The following is a 27,992-nucleotide window of genomic DNA, read 5'->3' as shown; positions in this document are numbered from 1 at the left end:
GCCTAGCAAATCCCCAATCTCATGGTCGTAATCGCCGCAACGCCTTCGGAATGGAATGTTCAGATGACCAGTTAACGCCGTCAAATGCAGTTTTTTTTTCCTTCTTTCTTTTCAGAAGCTTAGACGAGGAGAACGGCGTTCAAGCAGCCGTCGTTCTCGGGGTTGTTGGTAATTTGTGCATAGCGACCCCAGACGACCTTTCCTCCGGCAGTGACGAGACCAAGTTCCGAGACGTTTACTTCGATGATGGTACCCTTGGTCAGGACACCCAGCTGCGTGTACATGGGTTGCTGGGGGTTCTTCTTTACCGAACTGTGAAGTGTTAGCTACGCTTGTCTGTCGTTACTGTGTGAAGACACATACATGATCGGCAGTTGGACGGTGACGTTTAGCTCGGGATGTGTCACGTTGGCCTTCTTGTAGCGCAATCCCATGGGCCTGATGAAGCGCTCGTACTTGACAGGTCTACGCGTGAAGCCAGGACCGACAAAAGTAGGCTTGGTAATCATTCGCTTCCAGCTCTTCTTCTTCGTCTTCTTTCCCGTCTTGACAACCGAGAACATTTCCTCCTCGGAAATACCCTTGACCTTGGGCAGGGGAACCGAGAACCGGGCTGCCTTTTCATTACGCTTCTGCTTGATGGCGGAAGAAAGGGCCTTGGCATTCTTCTCGTTACTGCGGTCGAGCAGGTATGCGGGGAGCGCGTCGGTGGCTGGCTCGGGCGCTTCGTTGGATTTGACGTTGCGCTGCTCGTGTGCGCGGATCTTCTGCTTCATCTGAATCTTCTCCTTCCTGCGCTTCTCGGCGTACAACTTGGCCCTCAGACCACGGAAGTTTTGCGCCTTCTTGGAGGCATTGTGTCCTTCACGGGCGATCTTCTTGCGTTGGCGTTCATCGTGGTCGAAGCGCTTTCCGTGCCTGTTGCGACAGAGTTAGTGGAGTGCTCTTGGCATGGAGGCGCGAGGCGCTGGTGGTGAGGAGGGGTCTGCAGGATGCGTGAGGGGTGTAGACATACTGCTTCGTAAAGCGCTCGATGTACTCGTTCTGAGGCATGGCGACTACCTCTGCGTCTGCTGGATGCTAAGGGTAGTGGTGGTAGAGTGGAGTCTCTTACAACAGCGCCTTCCGCCTCCAAAAAGTTCGGCACTAGCCCCCACTAGCGCCATGCGGGCTGGATTCTTCAACATCGGACCTCCGCCGCAACACCAGAGATACTGTTTGCAGCAGCCCCTCAAGCCATTGCATCCCACCAACCCCCAGCAATGGCTCTATTCGCTCGCTCCGCACGACATGCGTTCCTTGAGTCCAGGGCGATAGTCCAACCGACCATCCGCCGCGCAGGAATAACCACCGTATCGCACAACCTCGACACATCGAATACCCCCGAACCGCTCATCCAATCCAGTCACCGCATATCAGACGAGGCCAAAGAGCGCGCCCAAACACCACAGCCTCTCCCCAGCGACGCCCCTGCCCCCGCTTCCTCAAACGACGTCAAAGCCTCACCACACGCCCGCTCAGACATCCTCTCCCAAACCCTCACACCCTCGATCCGCAAGCTCCTCCCCCTCCTACAGACGCAGCCAGCACACTACATAACCGCACATCTCCATGGCCGCCCATATCTCCTGACCCGCGGCGACACACTCCGCCTCCCCTTCCAAATGCCACATGTACGCCCAGGCGACATCCTGCGCCTGAACCGCGCTACACACATTGGATCGCGAGACTACACATTGAAAGCGCCAGAGCCTGTCAAAGGAAACGCAGATCATGGGAAGAAGGTGTATTACCTGGATGAGCGGTTATTTACGTGCAGGGCGCGGGTTGTGGGCGTGGAGAGCGAACCATTGAGAGTAGAGGAAAAGACAAAGAGGAGGCAAAGACACACCAAACACGTCAAGAGCAAACTGCACTTCACGGTCTTGAAGATTAGTGATTTGGAGGTTAAGAGTCTGGAGGAGTACGAGGCGGCGTTGGGGCAAGAGGGGAAGAAGAGTGTACAATAGCTGTGGCACTGAGCGAATCAGCAATGTCTTGTCATGAGTCTTTCGAATGTACCATATATGTGTCGATACCATGAGCATGTTGGCGGCAGAGTTGTCAGATCAACGCAATCTGTCTGGAATCAGAACGACGTCTTGGGCTCTTGTGCTCGTATTCATCATGTCTAAGTGTACACTGGGGTATATGCGATCCCTGACGCCGTCTATGCACTACCTCCTCCTCTCGCTCGTCGATTCCCTGCTGGACACACTCATTCCATACTAGTGCACCACCTGCGACGCATAAAAGTCTGGATATTGGTTCTGGATCATCGAAGTGACTTTCTCCACCTCTTCGGCCAGACCGGTGACATTGGCGTCCCACTTCCGTAGCTCCTTGCCTACAACGCGCTCTGCGTGTCCAGTCTTGCGCTCGCCGCTGGCCTCGCCCTCGAAGAAGACGTATCGGTCGATTTGGTCAATGTATCCGGCAAGTCGTCCTTGCTCCAGCATCTTGGCCGCATAGTCCTCTGCCTTTTCCGCGTCAATGCCCAATAGCTCGCCTAGCTGGTCAAAACCAATGTTGTTGTAGAGCTTCGATGCACCAAGCAAGTTGTGTTCGAGAACAGCCTTGTCAAGCACAGTCAGGCCGTCGGCGGCTCGGGCAAGATGGTGAGGATCGAGCTTAGCGGAGAAGGCCTTGATCTCAGCGGGTGTAAGGAGACGATTCAAGAAGATCTTCTCGAGGATGGCATAGTCTTGAGCAGAACTGGCTCGGTCATCTTTGTACAGCTTGGCCAACATCTTGCCTCGCTGCGGACCAGCCGGGGCGAGGACCGTACAGATGATGGCTCTTCCGAGAAAGCCCTCCCGCTCATCAGTGTCGACTAGCGGCTCGTTGCTCAACGTGTAGTATCCCTGCGCGGCATCGAGGAAGGACCGTTGCGAGTCGAGAATTCGGGCTTGACTCAGCTGGAACATGAGCCTGGTTGCTTTGTCCTGCACGTTGAATATAATATTCTTGATCTTGTTCAGATGTGTGAATGCGCTTGTCGGATCATCTTCTTCCAAGTAACATCGCACTATTCGGATCCAAACTTTGGCCTTGTCGTCCGCTGAGACGGACTTTTGTGTTGACTCAAGGTTTATGGTTGCAAGCGTCTGCGCAGACCGCCTGAAGTCTTCGTTCTGCTCGAATGCGTCGGCCAGAGCATGCTTGATTTGTGTATCTTGTTCCTCGTACTGACCCGCGCCCTTTGATTGGAGGAGTGTGATGACTTTCTCTCCAACGTCAATCTTTGCATCTGTGTCTTTGATGGTCCGGTAAGCGTCGACGAAAGCAGCGAGAAGCGGCCGGAGGACTACTATGCCGAGAGAGTCGTCAAGGAGAGTATGTGCGTATGCGTTGAGATCGGCAGCAACATTGTTCGACGATTCGATTATCTGTTGTAGGAGGGCGGTATACTGAGAGGGCTTTTCGCTGGCCGATGCCGCCTCGATCTGCTGTAGAGCGGAGGTGACAGCTGGGGAAGCCATTATGGGAGATGTTCGAGGTAAGCCGGATCGGGTACAAGACTCTCTGGGATTGATTTGGTTGGTTTCGCAGATCCTATGTAGAAAGAGTAGATGTGATTGCGAAAGACAGCTTCAGCTTCCGTGGCTATACGGGAAAGAAAGCCAATGTTAGCTTGTTGGTTGTTGATGGGTATAGGCAGCAGACGTGGGGCAAGCGCGACCTCACCAGAGCTGCATTATCGATAAGAGGCTTGGCAAACTAGTGCGGAAGCGCGCGTCGGGAGGTACAATGCGTGAATGCGCCTGCCTGGGACGATCCCATGTCTTTCATCATCGCAACCAAGGTTCGCCCTCGCTAACCCGCCTTGCTGCCACGCACACATCCTCACAAGGCGACACGCGCAAGCCTCCACCACTATCATCACCAACTGTTCCACACGTGCCGCGCCGACTCTGACGCAGCTACCTCGTACTCCTGCCGCAGCACAACTTGGACGCAACTTCGTCGCACCCGCAACCATGAACGGCATTAAGCCAGAGGTCAAGGAAGAGCCTGGCGTCGGCTTCATGGACGACGACTTCTACGAGGACACGGGCGAGATGGCCATCAACAAGGACAACCCACAGCAAGACGTCTGGCTTACGCGCATTCCAGACTGGCTCTACGAGGCAGTCTCCAAGTGGGAAGACCTTGCCGACGGCAACGACAACGACCAGATCCAGATCGGTGAGGTCTGCGCATTCGCGACAACGAGCGGCATCGACAAGGACAAACCTATGCGCGTCTTCCTCAACGACCGTTGGCGCGCAAAGTCCAACCTCCCTTCGGCCTTCCAGTTGGATCCTGCAGCCGCCTCCGATGTCCAGCTGGGCAACACATACGTCTTTACAGAGAAGGACCTGCCAGGCTTCAAGGGACAGCAAGGCTATGGCTATGGCAGAGGCCAACAGGGAAGCTTCGGCGGTGTACAAGATCCAAATGCGCGTGTCCAGAAACGAAGCAAATACAAAAAGGCAATTCCTAAGCAGACTGCCCTCGTCGGCCACGCGACACGGCAATACAACGCGAACCCTCTCGAGACCAAGGAATTCAAGGACTTCAGCGCCGCGCGCATCAAGCAAGCCATTCAAGGCTCCCATACCACCACCATCATCACAAAAGACACCGAAGTCTCGGACGTCAACAACTCCATTACACTCAACAACCGCTTCAAGAATTTCATCAAGCCTCTGACCAAGACAAAGCCGCAACAGAACAAGGCTGCTCGTATGGCTCGTTCCGACCTTATCGACGTACTTCACCAGTTGTTCGACGAGTACCAGTACTGGCCCATGAAGGCCATCAAGCAACGGACAAAGCAGCCGGAGCAGTACCTCAAGGAAGTTCTTGGCGATATTGCGCTCCTCGTCAAGTCTGGACCGTTTGCAAGCAACTGGAAGCGCCAGGCTGTATTCGACAACCAACGAGATACTAGTAAACAGGCAGAGGCAGCTGCACCCGAGGGCCCGGGTGATGGAGATACCGAGGGTGAGGATGAGATGGAAGACGTAGTTTAGAAGGCCACTCGAGGTTGCTCCATACAAAGGATCTATATTGCCCCAGAGTTTGATTTAGATACCCGGCAGAAGTATTCATCATTCTGTGTTTGTGAGCCTGTTAAAGTAATACACTACAAATACCTTTAAGGTAAGTTCTCCAATTACCCGTTTATTCGTATACAGTGTCAACCTACGTCAGGTGAAGCTCGTTTTTGCGAGTAGTACTTATCACAAAGATTGTATCTTGGAGCTGTACATCATGATATGCATAACGACTGTATTAGAAAAGTAACAGTGTATGCGTCTAGGTTGTGTTTTCAGTATGGGTCGATCAACCACTAACCATCTTAGGAACGACGCTACTTTGGCGACTGTCTGCATGTAGATAACCCAAGTGGGCCTATCCGAGGAGCTCGGTTTAATGACCTGATGGTGACTCGGACACCACTCGTCTAGCATTCTTCGCATCTTGGCCTTTCTCTCTTTTGTGATTGTCAGTCCGCTTTCCCGTTCTTTTGCATCGCCAACATCACTCTTTATTCCCCCATCAGAAGTGGCGAAAAACAACAACTGCGTTGAAATCGAACAGCCGAAAAGTGCAATGGAACCACAGACGCACGAGCAGGGTCATTGGGTGGACAAATACGCAACGAACTATGCAGAATGGAAACTTTCTGATAGTGCAGATGGCACGCAGCTGTTCAAGCGTCCACTTGGGCTAGTCGAGACCTCATTTGACGTAGATGGCACGTACTACGGTGGCCGGGCAGGTATGTAGCATTTCTTAGTACATTCCGGATTGGTTCAACACTAGCCAGAAGATCCTACTCGTTTATATACTACATGTACAGAGCGCGAGATGTTCTAGACTTACTCACTAGATTAAACATGATTAGAAAGCGACTAATTGTTACAGATATGACGGCCCTCTATACATTGGCAATCCAGCACAAGCTCTCAAAGGCAGAGTTGAGACGTAGGATAGCGCTTGCATGGACCTCTTTACGCCTTCAGCATCCTCTGCTTATGGCTCGAGTCGTTGACAACCAGGAAACCGGAACACAAGGGTTTGCTGTCGACGTACCTATTTCCTCGGAATCTGCAATCGAACAAGTCGAGAAGAGTATTTTCTGGGTCGAGGAAGCGTATGACGAAGTCGACGAAAAAGAATTGTGCCGCCACGCCTACAACGTAACCCGCATCATCGAGCCCGCAAAATGCTTATCGAAACTTCACGTACTACCACTGCGGAAACTCCTAGATGGGACATATGAGCTGAGCCTCCTCATTGTGATTGCGCACCAAATCTCCGATGGTCTCTCGGCATATAACTGGTTCAGCCACTTTCTTCGCATTATAAACCAGCCAGCCCAAAACATCTTAGCAGAGATCGAGTCTGTCCGTACACCAGAGAAGATCAAAGCAGTCTTGCCAGCCACCCAAGAAGACTTGTACTCACCCATTGCAGGCAACCGCGCGAGGCAGCGCTGGTTCTGGGCGCTCATCCGAGTGCTGAGACATGTGAAAAAAGGAGGATTACCACCTACCTTTGTGAATCCGTTGAAGAGAGAAAAGAGGCTCGACGAACTACTACCACTGGAACCCAAGTTCGATAGAGTCTTTGACTATAGCCCTTCGACCCGCCCTCCAATGTCATGTGGTCATGTCTCCGCATCGCTTTCACCTGCCGCCTCAGCACGTCTGATATCACTATGCCGGTCCGCAAACGTCAGTATAGGAGCTGGTTGTTTCGCTCTCGCCGGTCTGGCCATGATGTCCATCCACGAAAAGCGGTCTCCGTCGACCAATCATCCACCGTTCACAGCCTCGTTTCCTCTAAACCCGCGCGGCTTCTTCGCGAACCCACCACCTGCAGACTCATGCATGCTAGCCTTCAGTGAAGGCATAGTAATGCCGTTCTTGACTTCAGACCTACCAGTAGAAGGAAGGTTCAAGCTAGTAGCAAAGCACGCCAATCGCGAACTACGAGTCTACCAAAAACGCCTAAAAGGAAAGGGGAAGACAGGCACGGCCGGTATTCTTGATAAACACTCACCAGGCCGTCTCCTCGCAACCGGCTACATCGCGCAGATTGAACGCGTCGAAGCAAAACTACCACCTGAACGCCGCTCACCCTCTTTCCAGAACCCGCAAGGCTCTCTAGCCCCCAGTACTGCTGGCTATGGAGCGACATGCGGCGTCTCTTCTATCGGCCCGCTGGCTGCGTTTTTCAAGCGCGGGACTTATGATTTGAAGAATCTGGGGGACAAGGACTTTGCGGCGGACTTCCGAGACGTGAATATGGGGGTTAGGGCACGGGAGGATGAGTTTTTGGTTGGAAGCTCGACTAGTGCAGAGGGTATTATTGGATTTGGAGTTAGCTATGATTTGAGTGCTATTAGTGCCGAGGCGGCTGAATTGTGGAAGGAGACGATTGAGGCGATGCTGGATGTGAGAGAGGTGGCGAAGTTGTAGGTGGAGGATGAGGTAAGTGAATATGGACAAGATTGTTTTTCTAGGTATTTTGATAGAGCTTACTATGAATTTGCTTGCTGCATCCTTCGTGGGTTAATTGGAAGATTGGAAGATGCCGAATACCTCTGAGCGATCTTGTGGCGCTGGGAAATAAGTCGACATATATGAGCCAAGTAGCAAAAGTTGCCTAGATGAAGGCACAATCTGCATGAGACTTTTGCTCAAACACGAAACTGGTGGACAGCAGTCAGGACTAATTAACAACTCAATGATAATTTCAATACAAGACTTCCACCAGGAGACCCAAAAAGGCAACTCTATACACTCGAAATCGTTCAGCACAGCAGAAGTGGAGATGTGGATTTGAGTAACTATATTCATCGAAGTACACTACCACAATCTACACTCAAACACAACTGCCTGACTTGGTACTCTCTGTCTAGCAAACCTATAGTTGTAGATCAGAAGAAAGAGCAGCGAGGATAGAAACAGGGTGGAGTTGCTTCAAGGTTCTGCTCATCCTGATTGGGTTAAGCTTGCGAGCGGCACCGAGGACATCACGTCATACCAGATCGAGCAAGGCGCGACGCGAGCTCTCGTTGCGCATCTTCCCCGCAAACTCTCTTGAATCCTGCAATCACACAGAAACAATGTTCAGCTTACCAAGAATATCGTTGCCGTCCTTTCTTCGCGCAGGCGAAGGCACACACCTCACCGTCGATCTACCCTCTGTGGAGATCCACGATATCGAAACCTCGGCGGAAAAGCGACCGCGAACCCTCAAGCATCTACTCAAAGCAAATCACGCGAATTACTCGATTATATACCACAACCTTAGTTTTCACAACCATACACCGCACGTATGCTGCTCCTCCTGTAAAGGCTGTAGCTGCTAAGCAATACCCTAGATCTTGGGATCGGCTTACCTTCTCGGAGGCACGGCAGAACATCTGAATGAGATCTACGAGAAGGAGGCTGAAGTACTAGAGCCATGGCATGACGCGCCGGGTGAAATAACAAAGGATGATTGGCGCGAGTTTCTGGGCAAGCGCGAGTGAGTAGCGACTATGATGAGACGGGAGTCAATTACCAACGGCAGCCAGATACCAACGCGCATTTATCGATTTCTTCGAAGATCAGCTCGTGAGCAAAAAGTACAATGTCGAAGAAGTGCTCGAAGAATTCATGTTCAAGGGCAAGGAGCCGCTGATCAATGGCCTCATCTCAGGACGTAAGCTTGCCGTCTTTCGAGGCTTGAGCATCGCTGACGTTATCCAGTTGCACATCCTCTCATCCATCTCGGCTACGCTTACGAACTGAACTCAAGAACCGTCGCGATCGAGGCTCTGGCGATGGGCTCCTGCTTCTACAGTCCCCTTCATAAATACATCGACGACCCGAAATATACAAAGCCAAGCTCTCATAGCGCAAGTGGAGACCACACTGGACTCATCGATATCCTGGACAAGGTGCGCAAGGACAAGCGCTTCGACGGCCTGTACGACCACCGCAGCGGTGACATCACCAAGGTCTTAGAGGAGCGCGAAGAAGCCTTTTTGGAATACTGGAATGCCTGGGAAATTACAGCACCAAACGAACAGTTCCAAGCTGCTCAGGAGGTCGGGTTGGGGCTTTTGACAGGCACGCCGCTACCCGCGGAGAGGAAGTACGACTTCTTCCTCGTGCATGTGCTCACAAGCTCTCATGCCATTCGCATCCTCCTTCCCCTGATACCAGCCAAGTTCCATGTTAGTCTTTTGCGGCAATGGTGGCTGTTCGCATTAGCTGTGTATATTGCCCAGATGAGGCCAGAGATTGACATGGGTAAAGCTATGAACAACGATGGCAGTGAGAAGAAGGGCTGGAAGCATGTTGTGGACAAGGCATTGAACGGTCCACATTCGACTGATGCGCATTACGTCAAAGGTATGTCGTGGACATTGCGCTAAAATCTGGACATTTTGACTGATTTCCGCAGCATTGCGGGCGATGAAGGTAGCGGAGGAAACATGGGGGAATGGAGACAACCAGTCGGACCACTGGCTCAGCGCGGCGGTCAAGTTTGCTGATGAATTTGAGGGCTGGGGAGGATTTGGAACTGCGGAAGATGAGGCGAAGATGGGGTATCCTGAGAAGCAGTGAGATATGCCAGAACGAATGGAAAAGTTAATTCAGCATGACATAAACTTCTTTGACCTAAACCATGAACATATGAGGATTTTGTATAATAGGAGGGATACAGGACCTTGTTGGATGTGCATAGAGAACAGGAAAGTATGCAGATGATGGGTGATCGTTGGCTGGGAGAGGTACCGTGGAAGCCGTGATAGAGTGATGGAGGTGGTTAGAGACGCTCGAGGAAGGCAAGTACTAACGGAACTAAGAGAGGAGGAGTCGGTCACGATGATGTGTTGTCGTGCAGTGTGTGAGATGCAAGTAAAATGGTGTTGGCTCACTAAAAGATAGAGAGCAGAAAGTTCCTTGCAGTTTCTTGTTTTAAAGGTAGATGAGGCTATAGTACATGGCTGATGCCAGTAATCCCGAATTTAGTTGATGGTATTCCTTGTCAAAGCCAGTAAGACCGTCCGTATATCATCGTCAAACAGTGAACTATACAGGTTTCCACTTGCCATGCAGCTTCCGACGCTGATACCAAACCCCATCAGTAATACATGGTTCTGCTCGGTTCAGTATACATCTCCTGAATAATGATCTTGAGGTTAGGCCTCCCAGCATTTAGCTGTGTCAACATAGTCGAAAGCCTAGCTTTCGCTTCCTCCGGCTGATCCCCTGGTAACCTCATCGCCTCTCTATCGTGTACCTTGAGTTCCTGAAGACCTTCAAACGGAGAAAGGGAAAATGCGGGAACCCCGTGTGCATGATCGAAGATGTTCCAACATAGGAGCCTCAGGGTTCTAATCATTTGCGTGACTGACTTAGGGACGGTTTCTAAGAAAAGATCAAGAACGTAGGGCTCGTCGAAAACGAAAGTATTAAGGCTGTAGGGGAGGCGCGCGGCTTCGGCGTTGACTTGAGAGCATACTTCCAGCAATTCGAAACGTGGTACACCTCCGGATGAATATATGCACAGCTTCGCTTCGTTGGTCTGTGTGGGGAATGCTTCCAGCCAGATTTCATGGCCGCCCAGCGCGTACTCATAGATGCGGTTCCGGAGCTCGGCTGGTAGTCGTAGAAGAAGAGAATTGCGCTGGTTCGCTGCTGTACTATTCCAATGTTAGCTTTGCCTTTACCGCGCTTGCTCGTTACGCTTGAGTTACGTACATGCGAGCGCGCGCTGCCTTAGCCTCCGCCTCTTGATCCATCTTTTCAAACGTTCTATTGGTGATTGTTGTGGAGGTTGCGGTTGCAGTTGCAGTTGTTTAGAGTGAGTGGTGTTGTGGTACGATTGACATAGTCGTCAAGTGAGCGAGAGCTTGGACCCAAGTCTAGGTGAATCCGAGAACGGTCAGAGAAGTGAGAGGGTATTTTCGCTACCGTGCGCTAGCACGCTAATGCAAGTGACCCGATATGGAATCATCGAGAGCTGTTGAATTTGAAGCTCATGTAGTTCTATCGCCTGATATGTGGCACTGGGCAATACTGCCTTGCACCCCACTTTCTCTCTCTCTCTATCAAGACTGCTAGTGAACATCTTTGCCCTACTTAGCACTCAACAGATAGATCCACATCGTCTCCGTAGTCCCTGACCATGACCGTAATACCCGCCTTCCAGGACCTCACAACCTTCACGAGCTTTCGAATTTCCTCATCTTGATGCTCTAGAGTAAGCCACACTGCTGGACATACCTTCTCGATAAGGACTGTTTGCAGACCCTCCAGTGTGCTCAAATGAGCGTCTTTCTCTACATCCTCGCCTTTCCACGTATTGTACGAAGTCTCAGCGTATCCTACCTCCCCGAGTTGTATAGTTCTTATAGCATTGCGCTGCGACGCCGAAAGTTGTGATACGAATGTTCCCAGATAAAAGGGCATTCTAGACGAGAACACACAGAGTGAATATGGAAGCAAGGCGGCTTCATGCTGGATCTGACGACATACGCGCACTAGACTGAGTGGACGTGGGTTTTTGCGACCGTCGCCAGGAATAGGGTAAACATGGCTGCCAAGCGCATATCTAGCAGGACGAGCCATGTATCAGCAATCTTTCGCCATCCAGGCTGTGCAGCAGGTAGTGCTTACTCATAGATCCGATTCCGTAGCTCAGCGGGGAGGCGCAAAAATGGAGACTCGGTAGTATTTCGCAAAGTACTGCTGACGTTAGCTTATAGTAACAGACTAAGAATGCATTAGTACCTACATTTTGTTTTCTTGATCCAGTGAGGAAACAACTGGGGGCATGCTGGTGGTTCGCGCCTCATCCGCCATCCTCGTTAAAGCGGGGTTTCGGGTTGTGGAAGGATTGTGAGGAAGACGAAACAGCTTACAAGGATAGGTAGTCAGTGCCGAAACGAGAAATCCAGGGTCCAGTACTCCAGGCCGCACCCTGGCTGCTCACTGCAGGCAACCCAAAATAGGATCGTATGTGCTATTAACATTATGTATTCATATATTCATTGTCATTCGCGATTTGTCATGATAACTGCGCCCGCCCCCATCCCCATCCCTGTCCCCGTTTATTTCTATACCACTCCACCAAATCCCGCCTGATCGTCGTCTTCATACGCTCATTGAATCCATAAGTGATGGCATTGGCCAGACCAATATACTGTGTTGAGCTCTGTAGAATAGTTAATGGGAAACTCGAATAGCCTGCAGCTTCCACCAGGCGATTGAGAATACCAGGCAACCATAAGAGGATGTACAGCACCGGGTATGCATTTAGCAGCAACATCTTCCTGATTTCGCGCTCCAGATCCCGGGGGCTGGCTTCAGTGAGCCGAGGAGTGGTTTCGGAATCGTAGGCTCCAGAGATTTCGACTCTGGCACTGGTTCTGGGCAAGGCCGCCTTGACGTTTTGTTTGCTGTCTGGAGAGGAGAAGTCTGGAGGAATGGCTGTACTTGTCAGCAACGGCTTCCAAGTACGAAAGAGATGCGCGTACATGATGAATCCTTGAGGTGAGGACTCTTTGCTGGCAACGGCGAGGCAAGCGTGATTTCACTAGACCGTCTGTCGTCGCCCGCCGATGATTCAATGTCAAGATCCTTTCCGAGACTGGTACCACTCCTGCCATCAGAATGCTTGACTTCATAGCGGTACTCGACGTTGATCTCGTGCAGCTCCGTCTGCGATTCGCTCCTCAGTTCAACGGCTTTGTCTTTTTGGAAGGTGCGACGTTTGCCAGTTTTGTTAGCGCTTCCCCCACCGTATGACCTCCCTTCGCTGAGGTGTTCTAGCTTTTTAAAGTGCCGCCGCATGTATATCCAGATGTAGACGTAGATCCCAATGGTGCTGAAGATGATGCTGAATCTCCACCCGTGACCCAAGGCGTAGCGCAAATCCGTACGTTTGCCGGATATCCAGCACCAGTTGCCGCTGACAGGTTTCAGCTCCTTCAATCCTGCGGCTGTACTCGCTGTCAGATGGAGTCAGCCCTGCATTAACGATTGTGCTACCTTGGGCTCACATGTGATGGTGGGGACAACCCATACGGATGCGCAAATGAGACTCTTGCTCAAAAGAGAAGCATGCGGCATGTAGGTCTTGCGGGTGATCGTAAGGAGTGTTACGAGAGCGATGGCGAGGATCGAGAAGTCTGCAGCCTGAACTGACCACTGGCCTACCCAACCATTGAGACTACATGCCGCACTCTCTTTGATATTACCTCTGTTCGCAATCGCATAGATTCCAGATATTGAATTGTTCAGCGAATTAATGAATTCTGTTGTGGTGTGTCAGTTGAATGTCTCAGTGATTCGTCGAGGACTCTTACCAGCCAAAGCAAGGTTCAGGACAAGTGCGTGACGGAAAGACCGTTGCTGATCAGCGTACACAACGTAGGAGATGAGAACGCAGGAGGTTGCGACAGCCGACAGCAAGCTGCCGACCAGAGTTGGAATAGCAACTCTAAGATCGTAAGGCATGCTGAAACAGGTACGGTACAAGGATGGGACCTTGGTTTGCAGTCAGCGCAGTTGTGTATCCGCGTCGAGGGCTATGTGACCAGGTTTCATGTCGAAGCCAGCGAACGCACTTGAGTTGGTGCATTTGGGAGTATATGTTAGCAGTACACTTCAGCTTTGTGCTGGGTGCTCCTGCCCAGACGGTGCTATCGATGGAGATCCTCTTACGTGACTACGGCTGATTCTTAGCCTTGCGACCAGATCGCAGCTAGAGGCTAGAGGCTAGTGCGTGAGCCTTGGTGTACCGGTAAATTTTAGAGCGAGCGTGTACTTTTGAGTTCCGCTTTCCGCGGCCATCGACCAAGGGCTTTAAAGGGCGGGTTGACTACACACGCCCCGCAGTCCCAAGACTCCAGGACGAACGAGTCCTTCATTACATTTGTCGCAGCATGTTGTAGCATGTGGCGCACCAGAGTGTCAGAAGTTGCGATAGACCGTGAGTATGGCCGTGAAATACGGTACCGAGGTCCCTGTCTGTCTGGTCACATGTCGGGTGAGCGCCCTGTTCTGGAGGGTACAGGTGTCAACAATGATGACGAGACTTTCAGTGAACCGCCAGTTCAGCCCTCGCGTTTGTCGCTGTTTTCTGAGTGGACGCTCCTAATATTGGTGTCTTATTTTGGCGGCCAATGATACCACGAGCTGAAGTTAAGGTTTGCGCAGGCTCACCACATCATCAGAGTCGGAAATCGGAACTGCCCAGTCATCCCTGGCAGGTACTGTACCCGCGCTGACAAACTACACCAATATCGCCAACCACCTTCCCGTCCAGGTACTACGAAGAAACCACCACGCCACATCCGCATGAGAGGCAGGCGCCAAGCTTTAGCCACGAGATGCCAACACCCAGCATGGCAATCGCACATGTAGCGCACGCTTCTTCTTCGGTATCGCGACATCTCCTCGATCCGCGCCGCCTTCTCCCTGCCAGGTTAGCCGTCGCGCCATGTAGAGCGATACTTCTAGTCGCCTTGGGTTGCCTGTCACGTCTCGAAATCTTAGCATCCGTCATTTCTCGTCGATCGACATCTGGTAGTTACCCCCCCAACTACGCAACCTCTTTCAGATGACGGGTGCAATGTGGAAAAAAGGTACTCAGGAGTGCAGAAAAGCTTGCTCGGCGGGTGCTCGGGGGCAAGTAGCTTAGGGTCTAAGACGCTACTTCGTTAGTGATTCTATGGTCTGCCCGACTATGACATCACTAGGAAAGTCATCTTCTGATTGTTTTCTGATCATCATGCCTGAGCCTGGAAGACATTGAACTGTTAAGGGAAGGAGGAAAACAAGGAGAGCGAGGAGTACAAATAAGTTCAGATGCTAAGTGCTGTGGGGAAGCAGCTGAGGCAAAGGGTCCAACACACTGACAGACTCGGCATTTGACCCATGTACTGTTTTGATTCACTCCTTGTTCCAGTAGGGCTTGGCCTTGGGGAACTCATCTCGGAAAACTTGACTAAATACTCGTTGGAGCTAACTACACCTGCAATGCCGCAGCGATCAAGTCCGGCTCTTAAAAAGAGAGCAAGGTGCCCTGCGCTTGGATTTTCGGAGGCATCACTACTACAGGGTTAGCCTGTTCACCAAACACGTCAAAACAAACACAGTCAGAACATCACAGCCAGAAAGGTCGAAATTGTTAAGCAAGAACAATGATGACTAACTACTCCTACTATTCATACAACAGGAACGTCCCCTTGAAACAACGCCAGTGCTAAGCTAAACTCAATTGTGTGCAACAAAGGAAAACCCGGCTGGTCTAGCCAAAGATGCGCGCGTACGCTCTTGAGGCCTCAAAGAGTCGCGGCATGATGATGCGTTGAAAAACACGACAACAAGAACGCTGATTTTTGAAAACGCAAACCAAGAAAACTCATGCCATCATCGAACCATACCTGGATGTGACGTCCACCACCAAGGAAAGCTCACAGCTCCTTTCCAGCATCCCGCTCTTCTTTTCTTCGGTAACAAAAGGTCGACCTTCGGACCCCCCGATCTTCCAGCTCTTGTGTAACCAAAGTCCATCCAAACAGGAAATAGGCAAAGAACTGCCAGCTTCCGTGATGACAGAGCACAACCAGGTGAGATTGTGGTATCATATGCAAAACAATTTTCGAACCGAAGATGTGAATAGACATTACTTCGTCTCCCCCCCCCCCCACAACAACCTAAATACCGTCAAGGCATCTATTTCTTACCGAGCAGGCCGCCGACCATGCTCATAGGGCCAGAACCACCCTTCTTCTTCTTCTTGTCGTCGCCTCCTCCGAGCATATCGCCCAGACCGCCAAGTCCAAGACCGCCGAGCAGCTTGTTGATACCAAGGCCGCCCAGCAGTCCGTTGACGAGACCACCGAGACCGAGGCCGTTGAGAAGCTTGCCAACGAGGTTGAGTACACCCGTCAATAGCAGGCCAACAGCAGCGATGATCTGGAAGAGGGGCTCGGTGAGCAAAGACCAGAGAGGGTTGAGCTTCTTCTTGGCGTGAGGCATGTCGGAGATCTTCTTCTTCGCATTGTCGATGGTAGTGACAACGGTAGTAGTGAGTTCCTTGAGGTTGTCGGCCAGCTTGTACTCCTCGGGTGAAGCTTCGCCGGTTTGCTGGCGGCCCTTGGCTTGAGCAGCAATACGACCATCAGGGTCGAGACCGCGGAGTGAGCCATTGCACTCGTTGAGAATGCGAGAGCCCTCCTCGATAAGAGGCTTGACGTTGTTGACAAGCTCCTCTTCGTCGAGCTCGTCGCGAGGTGTGCGGTCGGCTTGCTCGATGTACTGAGTGGACGTTAGTATAAATTCGAGATGCGTCAATAGGAGTGGAACATACCTCTGTAATCTGCTTCATGACAGGCTGGACGCGCTGAAGGGTGTCCTCGCAAATGGCGGACATCTTCTTGGCCAGCTCGGAGTCTTCACGACGTTGCCTCTCCTCGTCGGTCTCGTCCTCTGGCACCTCCTCTTCTTCCTGAATGTTCTCCAGGAGAGTAACTTCACCGACCTTGTTACCATCGTTGTCGATGACATAGCCGTTATCATCAATCTCGAGGCCAGCGCAGTGACCAAGGTCACCAGCAGTGAGGCGACCAAGAACATCACCGTTCGCGTCACGAACCTCGCCCTCCTTGTTGACACGCATGCCAGCCATGGGATTGATGCGACGTTCCTTCTCCTCGGGCTCCCAGCGCTCAGCCTTTCCGATGACGTTACCATTCTTGTCGTTGATATCGCCATCCTCATCGACCTTGTGGCCGACGAGCTTCTTAACATCACCTTCGATGACACGGCCGATGATGTCGCCGGCAGGTGTCTGGACAGTGCCGTCCTTGACGACAGTAGCCTCGTCAAAGCCAGCGAATGGACCCTCTGGTCCAGAGCCCTGGCCGTGGACAAGCTCAGCACGTCCAATGACGTTGCCTTCGTTGTCCCAGATCTGACCCTTACCGTCAACCTTCTTGCCGGCGAGCGTAGCTGGATCACCCTCAGCAACGCGACCAAGAACTTGGCCGCTGGAGTCGACGACGTTGCCAGCCTTGTTGACAGTGCAGCCAGCAAGAGCGGAGAGGTCAACTTCCTCCTCCTCCTCTTCGGACCATGGCTCGGCGTGACCCTTGACGTTACCGTACTTGTCGATAATGTCACCGTCTTCATCGACTGTGTGGCCAACAAGGCGCTTGGCGTCACCTTCGGTAAGCTGACCAACACGGTTGCCGTCGTTGTCCTCGACGAATCCGTCTTTGACCACGCGGAGTCCTTCGAATCCGGCGAATGGTCCCTCCTTGCGCTCGGGGCGCTCGTTGGGAGGAATGATGTCACAGCGACCGACAACCTTGCCGGTGTCACCGTGGATGAGACCATCGCCGTCAGACTTGCGTCCAGCGAGCTCGGCAACATTGCCCTCGACGAGCTTTCCGACAGGAATGCCTTCGCTGTTGGTAAGGTAACCTTGCTTGTTCAGAGTGAGGCCGTCGAGAATCGAAAGATCGGCGGGCTCCTCCTCCTCTTCGTCCTCGAGAGGCTCAGCGTGGCCCTTGACGTTGCCGTACTTGTCAAGAATGTCACCATCCTCGTCCACAGCCATGCCAACAAGACGCTTGGGGTTGCCCTCAACAATCTGGCCAACTGTGTTGCCATCCTCATCGGCAACCATGCCGCCCTGGACGACGCGGAGACCCTCAAGACCAGCGAAGATGCCCTCAGGCTTGCTCTCGCGCTCGTTCTCGGGGATAAGCTCGCAACGGCCAATCTGCTTGCCCTTGTCGTTGAAGATGAGACCCTCATCGTTGATCTTGCGGCCTGCAACTTCCTTGGGGTTACCTTCGACGAGGCGAGCAATCGGTACACCCTCATCTCCGATGACGTTGCCTTGCTTGTTGACAGTCTTGCCATCGAGGATGGACAAGTCCTCGGGCTGCTCCTCTTCGGGAGCCTCCTCCTCGGGCTCATCGTAGCGCTCGGCGTGACCGACGACTGATCCCTTCTTGTCAAGGATATCACCGTCTTCGTCAACGGACCGGCCAATGAGCTTCTTAGCGTCGCCTTCGACGACCTGGCCGACACGGTTGCCCTTGTCGTCCTCGACAAAGCCATCCTTGACGACAACAAGACCATCAAGACCAGCGAAGGGAGCTTCCTCCTCGGCTTCCTCCTGAGGAATGGTTTGGGCGCGGCCGACAACCTTGCCCTTGTTGTCCCAGAACTGGCCCTCGGCATCGCAAGTAGAGCCAGACTTGGACAACTTCTTCGCATCACCTTCAATGAGCTCACCAACGATGTTGCCGTTGGAATCGACGAGCTTGCCGGACTTGTTGACGGCAAGGCCTTCAAGAATGGATAGAGGAGGACGGCCGTCGTCTTCGGCTTCTTCGGCAGCATCCTGGGCGTCTTCAGCTGCGTCTTGAGCGTCTTCGGCGGCATCGCCAGCCTCCTCGGCGGCATCCTCAGCCTCGTCGACTTGCTGCTGGACCATCCTGGAGAGAGCCTGGACCTTTCCAATGACGTTTCCGTCCTTGTCAAGAACCTCGCCCTTCTCGTTGATCTTCTTTCCGGCGCACTCCTTGGCATCGCCCTCAACAAGCTCGCCGATGGGCTCACCCTCTTCGTCGAGGACCTGGCCCTTCTTGTTGACCTTCAGGCCCTCAAGTTCGTTGATGTCTGGTGTAACTTCAACTTCCTTGACTTCAGGTTCGGGGACTTCAGAAGCCTCAACCATCTTGGGCAGTGCCTTGACCTTGCCAAGAACGTTGCCGTCCTTGTCGACGACTTCGCCCTTCTCGTTGATCTTCTTACCAGCGCATTTGGCTGGGTCGCCCTCAACAAGCTCGCCAATGGGCTCACCCTCCTCATCGAGAACTTGGCCCTTCTTGTTGACCTTGAAGCCCTCGAGCTCGTCGATCTCAGGGGTAATCTCCTTCATCTCAGGCTCGCCCTCACCCTCCTCCTCCTTCTCTTCCTCTTCTCCCTCCTCGCCCTCAAGGGGTTCACCAAGTTGCTCCTTGAGCTCCTTGATGGCGGTGAAAGCGGCCTCTCCAGGAACAACGTCAACCTTGCCAATGACATTGCCATTCTTGTCGAGGACCTCACCCTTCTCGTTGAGCTTCTTGCCAGCGCACTCGCTGAGCTCGCCTTCCTTAAGCTCACCAATCTCCTCGCCATCAGAGTCAAGGACCTTGCCCTTCTTGTTAACCTTGAGACCGTCCAAGATTCTGGTGTCGAGAGCACCGGAGGCGGACTCCTTGAGCTTGTCGGCAGCACCCTCAGCAAGTTCGACCGTGCCGAGAACGTTGCCGTCCTTGTCAACGACCTCACCCTTGTCGTTGACAGTGAGGCCCTTGACGTCGTCGATGTTCTCAAGATCGCCGTCAGCAACGTTGCCAACGACTTCTCCATCGTCGTTGAGGATCTCTCCCTGAGTGTTGATCTCCATGCCCTCGAGGGCCTCAACGCCGGGAAGTTCGTCCTCAACCTCGGCAGCCTTCTCCTCTACGGAAGACTTGGCTCCGTCGACGGCATCGGTGACACCCTCAGTGACGCCTTCGGTGGCACCACCATCATCCTCCTCATCTTCCTCGTCATCATCTTGCTGGTAAGCAGGGAGGTCGGCGGCTTCGGGAGAAAGCTCTGCCTTGGCGATAACGTTGCCGTCGTCGTCAAGAATCTCGCCGTTCTCGTTGAACTCCTTGCCCTGAATGGCGGATGGATCGCCCTCAACAAGGTGACCGACAAAGTCGCCATCCTCGTTGAGAATCTGACCAGATCGGTCGGCAGTGAGACCCTTCAAGATGCTGATGTTGGGCAGCTTGTCGCCGGCCTCACCAGCAGCTTCTTTGGCCTTACCCTCAGCCACCTCGGGTGTGAGTTCGCAGCGGCCAACGAGATCACCATCGTCGTCAAGGATCTCTCCGTTGTCGCCAATGGGGTACCCAGCGAGGTCCTCAGCATCACCCTCAACGAGATGTCCGATGGTTTCGCCATCTGCGTTCTTGATGAAGCCGTCCTCGTCAACTTCGAGGCCCTTGAGTATGCTCAGGTCGGGGGTAGCATTCTCGGCGGCGTCCTTGGCGCCGTCGGTAGCATCCTGAGCCTTGCTCTGAACGTCTTCGGTTGCATCCTCTGCAGTTCCTTGGGCGTCTTCAGTTGCGCCTTCAGTTGCGTCCTCTGCGGTGCCCTGGGCATCCTCAGCGGCGTCTTCAGCAGCGTCCTTCGCGTCACCGGCCTTGGACTGCGCGGTGTCCTTGGCAGACTCAGCGGTATCTTGAGCGCCCTCAGCGGTGTCCTCTGCAGTTTCCTGCACGTCTTCCGCTGCCTCTTGAGCGCCCTCCTGGACGTCGTTGCCAGCATCTTGAGCAGCCCCTTGCGGGTCTTGCTTAGCCTTACCGGCGAGGTTCGATGCGCGGCCAGCGAGACCGCGAGCACCGCTCAGCGCACCTCCACCTGCCTGCTTGCCGGTGTCAGCGGCCTTGCTTGCGGTTTCTGTGGCGTCGTCCTCTGTGTTGTCGGCAGTATCCTCAGCGGTGTCTTCCGCGTCGTCTCCTGCCTTGTGTGTGGCGTCATCGTCGTCCTCCTCCTCATCGGCGTCGTTGTCGTCGTCGATTGGCTTGGGTTCGGCTTGCTCGAGTTCGTCACCAGCTTGTGAGACCTTGCCGGTGGTGTCCTCAGCAGCCTCTTCCGCCTTGCCCTTGGTGTCTTGGGCAGCTTCCTCACCCTTCTGCTTGGTGTCTTCGGCAGTGTCTTGCGCCTGGCTCTTTGCGTCCTCGGCCTTTTCCTGTCCTTGCTGCTTCAAATCCTCGGCCTGCTCGGGCACGTCGGGGGTGGGGGCGTCCTCCGACTTGCCCAGCTGAGGCTTGTTCAGCTTGGGGGCAGATGATTGCGGCTTGCGTCCGAGCTTGGTAGGGGTGCGGGGGGTGTCACCCTTTCCTGCTGCGGGGGAAGGCATGTTGTTGAATAGAACGCTCGAGACGTTATACGAGTTATCGTGTCCGTGATGCACCGTGTATGATGATGTGCTGTAGGAAGTAGCTCGATGATGGCTGCTTCCTGACTTGTTGCTTGATACAGACTGAGAGCGTGCGGAACGGGGGGAATTCCTATTAGGGGTTGGGGGGAAAGAGTAGTAGGAGTAGTTGTGGGAGGATGAGTTGTCTGTCATATATCAATTGACGAATGGGTCGTCTTTGTATGGGAAGAAAAAGACGGAAGGATCACAGAGGAGCAGGCATTTATGATACCGCGTCTGATCCGTGAGCATGTTGGAACTGATGACGTCGAATGCTGGCCTCCTTGAACCAGAGCTTGCGCCTCAGTTGTGGAGAGGCGTGGTAAACCTGCTTTGGCGCCATACTGTGTGCAACGAACGAGAGGAGTATTGCGTCACACTACTGACAAGCTTCAGCCTTGAGCGGGGCGTCAGCGCATCCTGGTCGAATGGCCTCCACTCAGCGTGGTGAGACAAAGCGGGTAGCTGCTGCAGCAGGGGTGGGAACGGCTTGTGGCTGGAAACGGGATGGTTTGGCATCGTCGATGAACCGCGGAGGGCGGGCTGCTACCAGGGTGGAAGTTGAATTGCCCCAGGAAGTGGAGCTGAAACACCCTAGCCAAAAGACTGGTGATGGTACTCTCTGCATTGGACAGCTCTAGTCACTGCAAGAGCATACCAATGGCATGCAAGAAGAGAGGTTTGGGAGACTTGTCGCATCTCTGCCAGGCCAATGCCGGGCTGCAGATGCCCCGGAGCAGGCAAAGATGCAGTGCAAGACGAGCTGGTGAAGCAAAAGCACACAGAGTCCAGGCCCGATCGACGGCGCTGTGGCTGGCCTTCTTTCGTGTATCGGGTACAAGATCCCTGGCGGAAATGATTGGACCTCCTATCAGAAAGGTGCATGCAGCAGGATGAAAGAGCAAGTCGTGCCGTGTGTGCAAGCAGGTTGCAGCGACGCGTATCATTATTGTCCAACTACTGACGTCACAGCGTCGGGAGCTCCCCTGTTCAAACGTCGCTTAGTATGGCTATAGCTTCTTTCTTGGCGGCCGATCGGTGCACGCGCTAGCACCCCTCGGTACCACCATCGTGAGCACACCACGAGCTTGCAGCGCGACATGGCATGGGAAAAAGAAGACCCTGCGTTACTGCGGCTGGGAGATCAGGAACGACGGGATTCGGCACAGCGCACCCGAAAGGTATCACGTCCGGAGGCTCCTGTGCTGGCTGAAGCTGGACGAGCTCACACCACGCCGTGTCTCGATACGATGAACGGCGGGGCTCCAGCGCAACGGTCGGGACGTTGGCCGCTTCCCAACTGCGAGTAACACGACGCACCGCTAAGAGGCTGCAGGCGGACTCTACATTACCACGGTAGCCAACGTCCGGGGATTTTATTGACACCAAAGTGAGCCTATACACACACTCACATACACAACGTCTTCTCGATGAGGACTGCCTTTACGTAGCGGCCTCGATCCAGACACCTCCGTCGTACCCATAATTTTGTTTGCGCCACAGCTGCACAAGCAATTCTGCGCAGACGCACGATCGATTACTTCAGCGCAGGCACCCCTATCTTGCAAATTTGCCGAGTCATGCTCGAATAACAGGCTGCGACAGGAAGACACCTTTCGTAACCAAAAAAGAAAGATGAGAATTCTGGGTCCGTGACGACGTGTATGATGTCAGTCGCCGCCGTTCGTAAGAATGATGGCGGCACGGAACGGGGTCCGGAGGCTTGGAAAGCGAACGAGTCACGACATTACCTGTTTTCTGGTTCCTGGATTCTACGTTTTCGATAGACGTGCATTCATCGCGCGCGACCACGATGATCTAGCTATGACACCACGCGAAATACGGTAGATCTACACCGTCTTGGAAATGGTCTTCTTTCAATAACGACAAATTGGCTAACAATACTCGGTCAATCGATGATGGGGACATCGTAGGCACGTAAAAATAGCTACGGGCAGGTAGGTCGTAGATAGGTATGGGGTCATGCAGGAACAGTCGCAGCCCGCTTTGTAGCCCGCTTCGTATCCAGCCGCTCACGATGCAGGGGCAGACTCCCGACGCCCAGCAGGCGGAATACCATCTTCGACGTCTTCCCCTGACTTGGATATCCACTTCTTCCTCTTCTGCTTGGCGGCCTCTCGTTCTTTGGGCGTCAGGTCGTCGTTCTCACCACCACCTCGACTGAGCCTTTTCCACAGTCGCCGACCAAAGCTGGTCTGCTTCTTCTCTGCCTCTTTCCTCTCCGCCTCTTGTGCAAGTAGTTGTCGTTCCTTCTGTGCACTTTCGCTCTTGTCCTTTTGGTCTTCGATCTTTCGTTCGTATTCTTCTGGATGTACGACCTTGGTCTCTGCCTCTTTGACATGCTCGACCCCATGCTTAAACTTCTTGCGTGTCTTGACGTAGGCTTCGAGACCGACGAGGACGGCGTACGACCGCGAGATGGAGACGCGGGACATGTCTACTCCATTCTCCTTCATCGAATGCACGAACGCGCGAAAGTTCTTGGTAGGAGGTCTGTAGTGGCCAGACAGGGGGGAGAGGCGCCTCAGCTGGCCATCCTTGACTTTTATCAGACCCGCGGCAGAAATGCGAGCCCCGTGTAGGAAAGAGCTGTGCTGGAAGGCACCCGATTGCTTGATTCCGACGTATAGGCGGAATGATGTATCGGCTACCTATGCCGGATTAGTACGTCAGCCTGGAGCAAGGAGCGCAGCACATCTTACGAATATCCATGAGTTTGGTTTCACAGAACTCCGCAGTAGGTGATTTAGGATGGTCGCGGCTGACACATGTTTGAGTTTCGAAAGGCCCTTAGCCTTGTCGAGATCCTCATTGACGTAGTGTTCTGCTTCCGCATCGCTCTCCGATATTGACGAGCTTGAGCTCAGCGAAATCATCGAACCTCGTCGTAGCGTCTTACTCTGGCCAGAGTGGAGTTTGGCCTTGGGACCGTAGGCCGGGGTATCGTCGTCGACTGGTACAATACCATTCACACTATCTTTGTAATCCATAGTGGTGTTGAGCCGTTCGCCGTTCTTGGCCCAGCACAACCGGCCTTCGTCGTCAATGGTAACCAGGTAGTTTTGGCGCTCCTCTCGCGACAGATAGCGCACCCTCTCCGTGTCCAACCTCTCTCTGGAGACTGTTGGATGCTCATAGTTCTTACCTTCGCCACTGTCTAGCCAGTAGAAGAAGTTCTCGTGGGTGTCTGCTTTCTTCCACTGGTCGTGATAAGCCCGTAGATTACTACCATAGCGATGCTTCTGATCCACCATTTCCAAAAAGTACTGGAGATCCATCATCTTGGCCGTCTTCTCACGCTCGGCCTTTGACTCGTTCTGCTTCCGCCGTTGTTCAGTGTGGTTCTCGGGCGCATCCTCGTCGTCCGTGGGCGAGACATCGTAAGGATCGTCGGCTCCTGCTCGCCGCGCAATCTCGCCTACCCGCTTCCACTTCTCGCGCGCCGCCGTGGAATTTGCTCGTGAGCGTTCTTCGGGCGTGGTGAGGTTCTCGCGCAGAGCCGCTTCTTCCACGCGCGGCCTGGGTCTCGTCGCATTACGCCATTTCGCTTTGGAGATTTAGCTTAGGCGCAGTAGATATCATGGTAGACTGCTGACCGTCGCGTATAGCCTGGTACCATTAGTTGCATGTCTTCCAATGTACCACAAACGTCTCGGACCTCTGCCCAGCGTGCGCTAGCATCGAGGCCCATGCCTTGAAGCTGCCTACGCTCTCGATAGCCGCGGTAGTTGCGCTGGATCATCTGCGCGGCTTGCTTTTGCTCGTCCGCACCCGTGTCCGACTTGCGAGCCGCGACATCTTGGGCGCTGGCCATTCTGGCAGAGTAAACATATATGTGGCGCAGGTCATTGGAGCAGGTAGAGTGGTAGAGGTGGGTGTTGAGGCTTGACGGCGGGATTTCGGTGGGGCTCTCATCCTTGCTCCTCGGCTTTTCGGCAGCGGCCGCGTCATCGCGCAGCGAACACCAAGATCTCTTGCCAACGGCTATACTGCAGCGGACGCTATCGTCAAACCAACCTTCTGTGTCCTTTAAACTCGTTTGCTGTGCAGCCTTCTGAATTGACGAAACAATGAGCCTAGTCTATAAAACAGGTTAGATTTGTGCACATCAGCTGGAATCCTACCCTTCCACGGCCACTGAGGGTCATTTTCGTCATCGCATTCGTTCGGACCCCTTGTTTGCTTTTATTCTCAACCTCCCAAACTAACGGTTCGTTATCGATCCGTCTGCCAGCTATTAAAAGATCAACATGAGTTTACCGCCAGCGCTGAAGCGTGCAGCCTGTGAAGACCGCGATGCGTCGATATGTCGGCTGAATCACTGAGCGTAGAGAAAACCGAGGTTGGCACAACAGCCGCAGCGACGGAAGTTGAGGAATGTCGAGCTACATGGATCGCTCCTGGTCCTAGTAAACTACATGTCGATGCTGCATTGCAGTAGGAAGATCCAAACTGTAGAGACATCAATGGAAGTAGCGTTATCGAGGCGCATAATTCCAACGCCGTCGACCCAATAGTCGAACACGGCAATAAAAAGGACATCTCCGATGCCGACGATGGGGAGGACTGATCACTTGCGCAGGACGATGACGACTTTCACTTTGATTCTGAAGGACATTCTGTCTATGAACACAGTTTCGGAATCGTCCGAGACCGTCGTTAGAGCAATATCCGGATCCTCAATATCTCCCCAAAAGACGATTTGGCGATATAGTTTGGTTTTCTTGCTAAATTTGATGCGTTTAATGCGTACACGAAACAGAAGGACATGGATTATATACTTGAGAATATGGGCATGGCAAGCGATTTAGGTAACACTGAAGAAGCAGCTGAGCGGAAGCGTGGTAGGTGAGCTGATTTGGATATTGACATAGACAATGATTTGGGCCCTTTTGGTGAAGGAGACGGCTATGAATGGTGGCGGTTTTGAATGTGATGTATGCAGGTACAATTATTGTTTTACTCTATCCTTCACTACTCATGCGGTCAAGGTATTTTCGCGAGATTGTTTCATCTTCTAGCGGGTAAAAGAATGTCGAGCTCTATATGAAGCGGCATCGTGTTAGCAATTTCTCTCCTTCATTGTCATGGTAGCTGCCTGTCATTTGCGTGGAAAGAGCAAACTGCATCATATCCAAGCTCGTAGGCGGCGTCTGCTTTATCTTGGGGAAGTGTTCCATCAAATTTCAAATATGTCTCGGGTGCTCACCTTGTTCGGGAAGGAACTGTTGTCAGTGTTGTCTGATCTCGCCATTTGCTTCTACACTTTGCTTTCATAGAGCGACGTCACCACTAACACAGAACACCACTACCTCGCCTCTCTTCTCCGCACTTTCAGCCAACCACTTCTTCTACTCAAGCATCACCTACAACTCCACCTCTAAAAGCCATCATGAGCGACATTCTCAGCGAGAAGACGACTTCGGACGTCAGCACTGATGCTACCACTGCCTCTCAGCGATTTCAGGATCAACTGGAGTCTGTTCTCAAGAAGCTCAAGTCCGATCCATGCAGCATCACGGCGGACGAGGCTCGCATTCTGACTGAGAACGTCGCTATACGTGACGGCAGAGCGGTCCGCATTATCTCTGCCGTCGAATCCCTAGCTATTGCTAACAAGGTGTGCAATATCAGGGACCCAGTCACGATCAGGCTCCTCATCGTTCCCTGCTGATGGCCGCCAAGGACCTGCATGCCGCTGTAGATGGCAGCTCTGAGGAGGCAACCATCGAGGTACTTCGTATCGCTCAGAGCATCGTCAGTAGTAAGTGCATAAACCCAATACACATCCACCCAATTGACCTTCAGCTGAATATTGAGACACATACTGACAATGTTACAGAATTGCAAAAGGCCGTCGGCCATACCAATGCTCCTCATCCCGAAGTCGAAGCTGAGCTCCAGAAGGAAATCGCTAAGATCGAACCGAAGATCGCGCAAGGCACTGTCACCAAGGCTGAGGCTGACCACCTCCATTCTCTCGAAGCTCGTGCCCATGGTCATACTGAGAGAGGTGGTATCGCTGCTGCAGCGCAGTCTGTCGCAGCTAGACGTGAGCGTCAGCTGTCGCTAAGCAGTGGCTCCGGGACCGTTTCAAGTCCCATCGGTGGACGATCTCATGCCAACAGCAGGAACTTTACATCACCTCAACAACAACCCGTGCAAGAGAGGCTGAACGAGTTCCACCATGCAGATATGGCCACTAGACTCAAGACCGAGACCGAGACCGAAACTACCACCAAACCAGGGACCGGCCAGCCACAACCTGTTGAAGTTCGTACTATCCACGGCATTGTGGAGAGTGACGGTTCAGCAAAGCATGGATCGGTTGCCAGCAGCGGACGTTCTCGTGCGAATAGCAAAAGCGTTACCTCACCCGGGGGGCAATCTCGCCAGAACAAGAACGAGAATCTGCGTGACACTGCGCAGTCTTTCATCTCGCGTAGACGACAAGAATCTCTCAGTGACGTTTCCAACTCTTCCGCAACGGAACACCGCAAGGAGCATTCTAAACTCGACAAAGATCTTCAAAAGGTTGATGAGGAGTTGGAGAATGGCGGGAACAAAGCCCACAAGAAGCCTCTCGTGAACAAGGGCCGTGGCTGTACCAATGAGTGCGATCACTCTCAGCTAGAAGACGGCGAGATCTGTGACGAGTGTGACTACATCAACTGAGTGACATGGTAGGCGTGGCCACGGATTTCGATAACGCACCTGGGAAGCTGGAGGAACAAGAGGGATTAGATGGACTCTAACGAGATATTGTCAAATGGCATACGAACATGAACCTGTATACATAATTAAGCCGTCTGCAGGACAACCCAATGAACCGCATGTAGCTTCTGCCTTATAGAAACCTGTATCAAGGCTTCCTTCCTCACTGTGAAAAT

At 53.0% G+C, this 27,992-nt stretch overlaps 9 protein-coding genes across 9 annotated transcripts; 4 read left to right on the top strand and 5 right to left on the bottom strand.

The window, feature by feature from the left end:
* Positions 1 to 119: 119 nt before the first annotated feature.
* ACET3X_006508 (uncharacterized protein) lies at positions 120 to 1,053 on the bottom strand (the record flags this gene model as incomplete). The annotated part of the gene is made up of 3 exons (XM_069452645.1): positions 120 to 312; positions 364 to 918; positions 1,016 to 1,053. 3 exons carry the CDS (start codon positions 1,051 to 1,053, stop codon positions 120 to 122), a joined length of 786 nt encoding a protein of 261 aa, XP_069305276.1.
* Positions 1,054 to 1,262: 209 nt separating this feature from the next.
* On the top strand, positions 1,263 to 2,009 carry ACET3X_006507 (mitochondrial 54S ribosomal protein bL21m; the record flags this gene model as incomplete). The annotated part of the gene is made up of 1 exon (XM_069452644.1): positions 1,263 to 2,009. The coding sequence occupies one exon, from the start codon at positions 1,263 to 1,265 to the stop codon at positions 2,007 to 2,009; it is 747 nt and encodes a 248-aa protein (XP_069305275.1).
* Positions 2,010 to 2,267: 258 nt separating this feature from the next.
* Positions 2,268 to 3,521, bottom strand: ACET3X_006506 (uncharacterized protein; the record flags this gene model as incomplete). Its single annotated transcript, XM_069452643.1, has 1 exon — positions 2,268 to 3,521. One exon carries the CDS (start codon positions 3,519 to 3,521, stop codon positions 2,268 to 2,270), a length of 1,254 nt encoding a protein of 417 aa, XP_069305274.1.
* Positions 3,522 to 4,019: 498 nt separating this feature from the next.
* ACET3X_006505 (uncharacterized protein) lies at positions 4,020 to 5,057 on the top strand (the record flags this gene model as incomplete). Its single annotated transcript, XM_069452642.1, has 1 exon — positions 4,020 to 5,057. One exon carries the CDS (start codon positions 4,020 to 4,022, stop codon positions 5,055 to 5,057), a length of 1,038 nt encoding a protein of 345 aa, XP_069305273.1.
* Positions 5,058 to 8,126: 3,069 nt separating this feature from the next.
* On the top strand, positions 8,127 to 9,695 carry ACET3X_006504 (uncharacterized protein). The gene is made up of 5 exons (XM_069452641.1): positions 8,127 to 8,374; positions 8,423 to 8,568; positions 8,618 to 8,745; positions 8,793 to 9,440; positions 9,493 to 9,695. Exons 1-5 carry the CDS (start codon positions 8,165 to 8,167, stop codon positions 9,654 to 9,656), a joined length of 1,296 nt encoding a protein of 431 aa, XP_069305272.1. The 5' UTR covers positions 8,127 to 8,164; the 3' UTR covers positions 9,657 to 9,695.
* A 2,040-nt stretch (positions 9,696 to 11,735) lies between these two features.
* ACET3X_006503 (uncharacterized protein) lies at positions 11,736 to 13,996 on the bottom strand (the record flags this gene model as incomplete). Its single annotated transcript, XM_069452640.1, has 8 exons — positions 11,736 to 11,783; positions 11,833 to 11,863; positions 12,161 to 12,527; positions 12,575 to 13,048; positions 13,100 to 13,354; positions 13,406 to 13,586; positions 13,764 to 13,810; positions 13,867 to 13,996. The coding sequence occupies 8 exons, from the start codon at positions 13,994 to 13,996 to the stop codon at positions 11,736 to 11,738; spliced, it is 1,533 nt and encodes a 510-aa protein (XP_069305271.1).
* Positions 13,997 to 15,779: 1,783 nt separating this feature from the next.
* On the bottom strand, positions 15,780 to 21,021 carry ACET3X_006502 (uncharacterized protein; the record flags this gene model as incomplete). The annotated part of the gene is made up of 2 exons (XM_069452639.1): positions 15,780 to 16,364; positions 16,417 to 21,021. 2 exons carry the CDS (start codon positions 21,019 to 21,021, stop codon positions 15,780 to 15,782), a joined length of 5,190 nt encoding a protein of 1,729 aa, XP_069305270.1.
* A 2,093-nt stretch (positions 21,022 to 23,114) lies between these two features.
* ACET3X_006501 (uncharacterized protein) lies at positions 23,115 to 24,916 on the bottom strand (the record flags this gene model as incomplete). The annotated part of the gene is made up of 4 exons (XM_069452638.1): positions 23,115 to 23,753; positions 23,805 to 24,649; positions 24,699 to 24,711; positions 24,761 to 24,916. 4 exons carry the CDS (start codon positions 24,914 to 24,916, stop codon positions 23,115 to 23,117), a joined length of 1,653 nt encoding a protein of 550 aa, XP_069305269.1.
* A 1,578-nt stretch (positions 24,917 to 26,494) lies between these two features.
* On the top strand, positions 26,495 to 27,777 carry ACET3X_006500 (uncharacterized protein; the record flags this gene model as incomplete). The annotated part of the gene is made up of 3 exons (XM_069452637.1): positions 26,495 to 26,677; positions 26,737 to 26,866; positions 26,945 to 27,777. The coding sequence occupies 3 exons, from the start codon at positions 26,495 to 26,497 to the stop codon at positions 27,775 to 27,777; spliced, it is 1,146 nt and encodes a 381-aa protein (XP_069305268.1).
* Between the last annotated feature and the right edge of the window lie 215 nt (positions 27,778 to 27,992).

The sequence above is a fragment of the Alternaria dauci genome, chromosome 6 (assembly GCF_042100115.1).
Source record: "Alternaria dauci strain A2016 chromosome 6, whole genome shotgun sequence".
NCBI classification, from domain to species: Eukaryota; Fungi; Ascomycota; class Dothideomycetes; order Pleosporales; family Pleosporaceae; genus Alternaria; species Alternaria dauci.
This window is presented reverse-complemented; position numbering and strand designations above follow the sequence as displayed.

Excerpts from the sequence above, each read along its gene's own strand:
- ACET3X_006504 (XM_069452641.1), top strand. The coding sequence starts at position 8,165 with ATGTTCAGCTTACCAAGAATATCGTTGCCGTCCTTTCTTCGCGCAGGC. Across the intron at positions 8,375-8,422 it reads TTCACAACCATACACCGCAC|ATCTTGGGATCGGCTTACCT; the intron begins GTATGCTGCTCC and ends GCAATACCCTAG. Across the intron at positions 9,441-9,492 it reads TGATGCGCATTACGTCAAAG|CATTGCGGGCGATGAAGGTA; the intron begins GTATGTCGTGGA and ends TGATTTCCGCAG.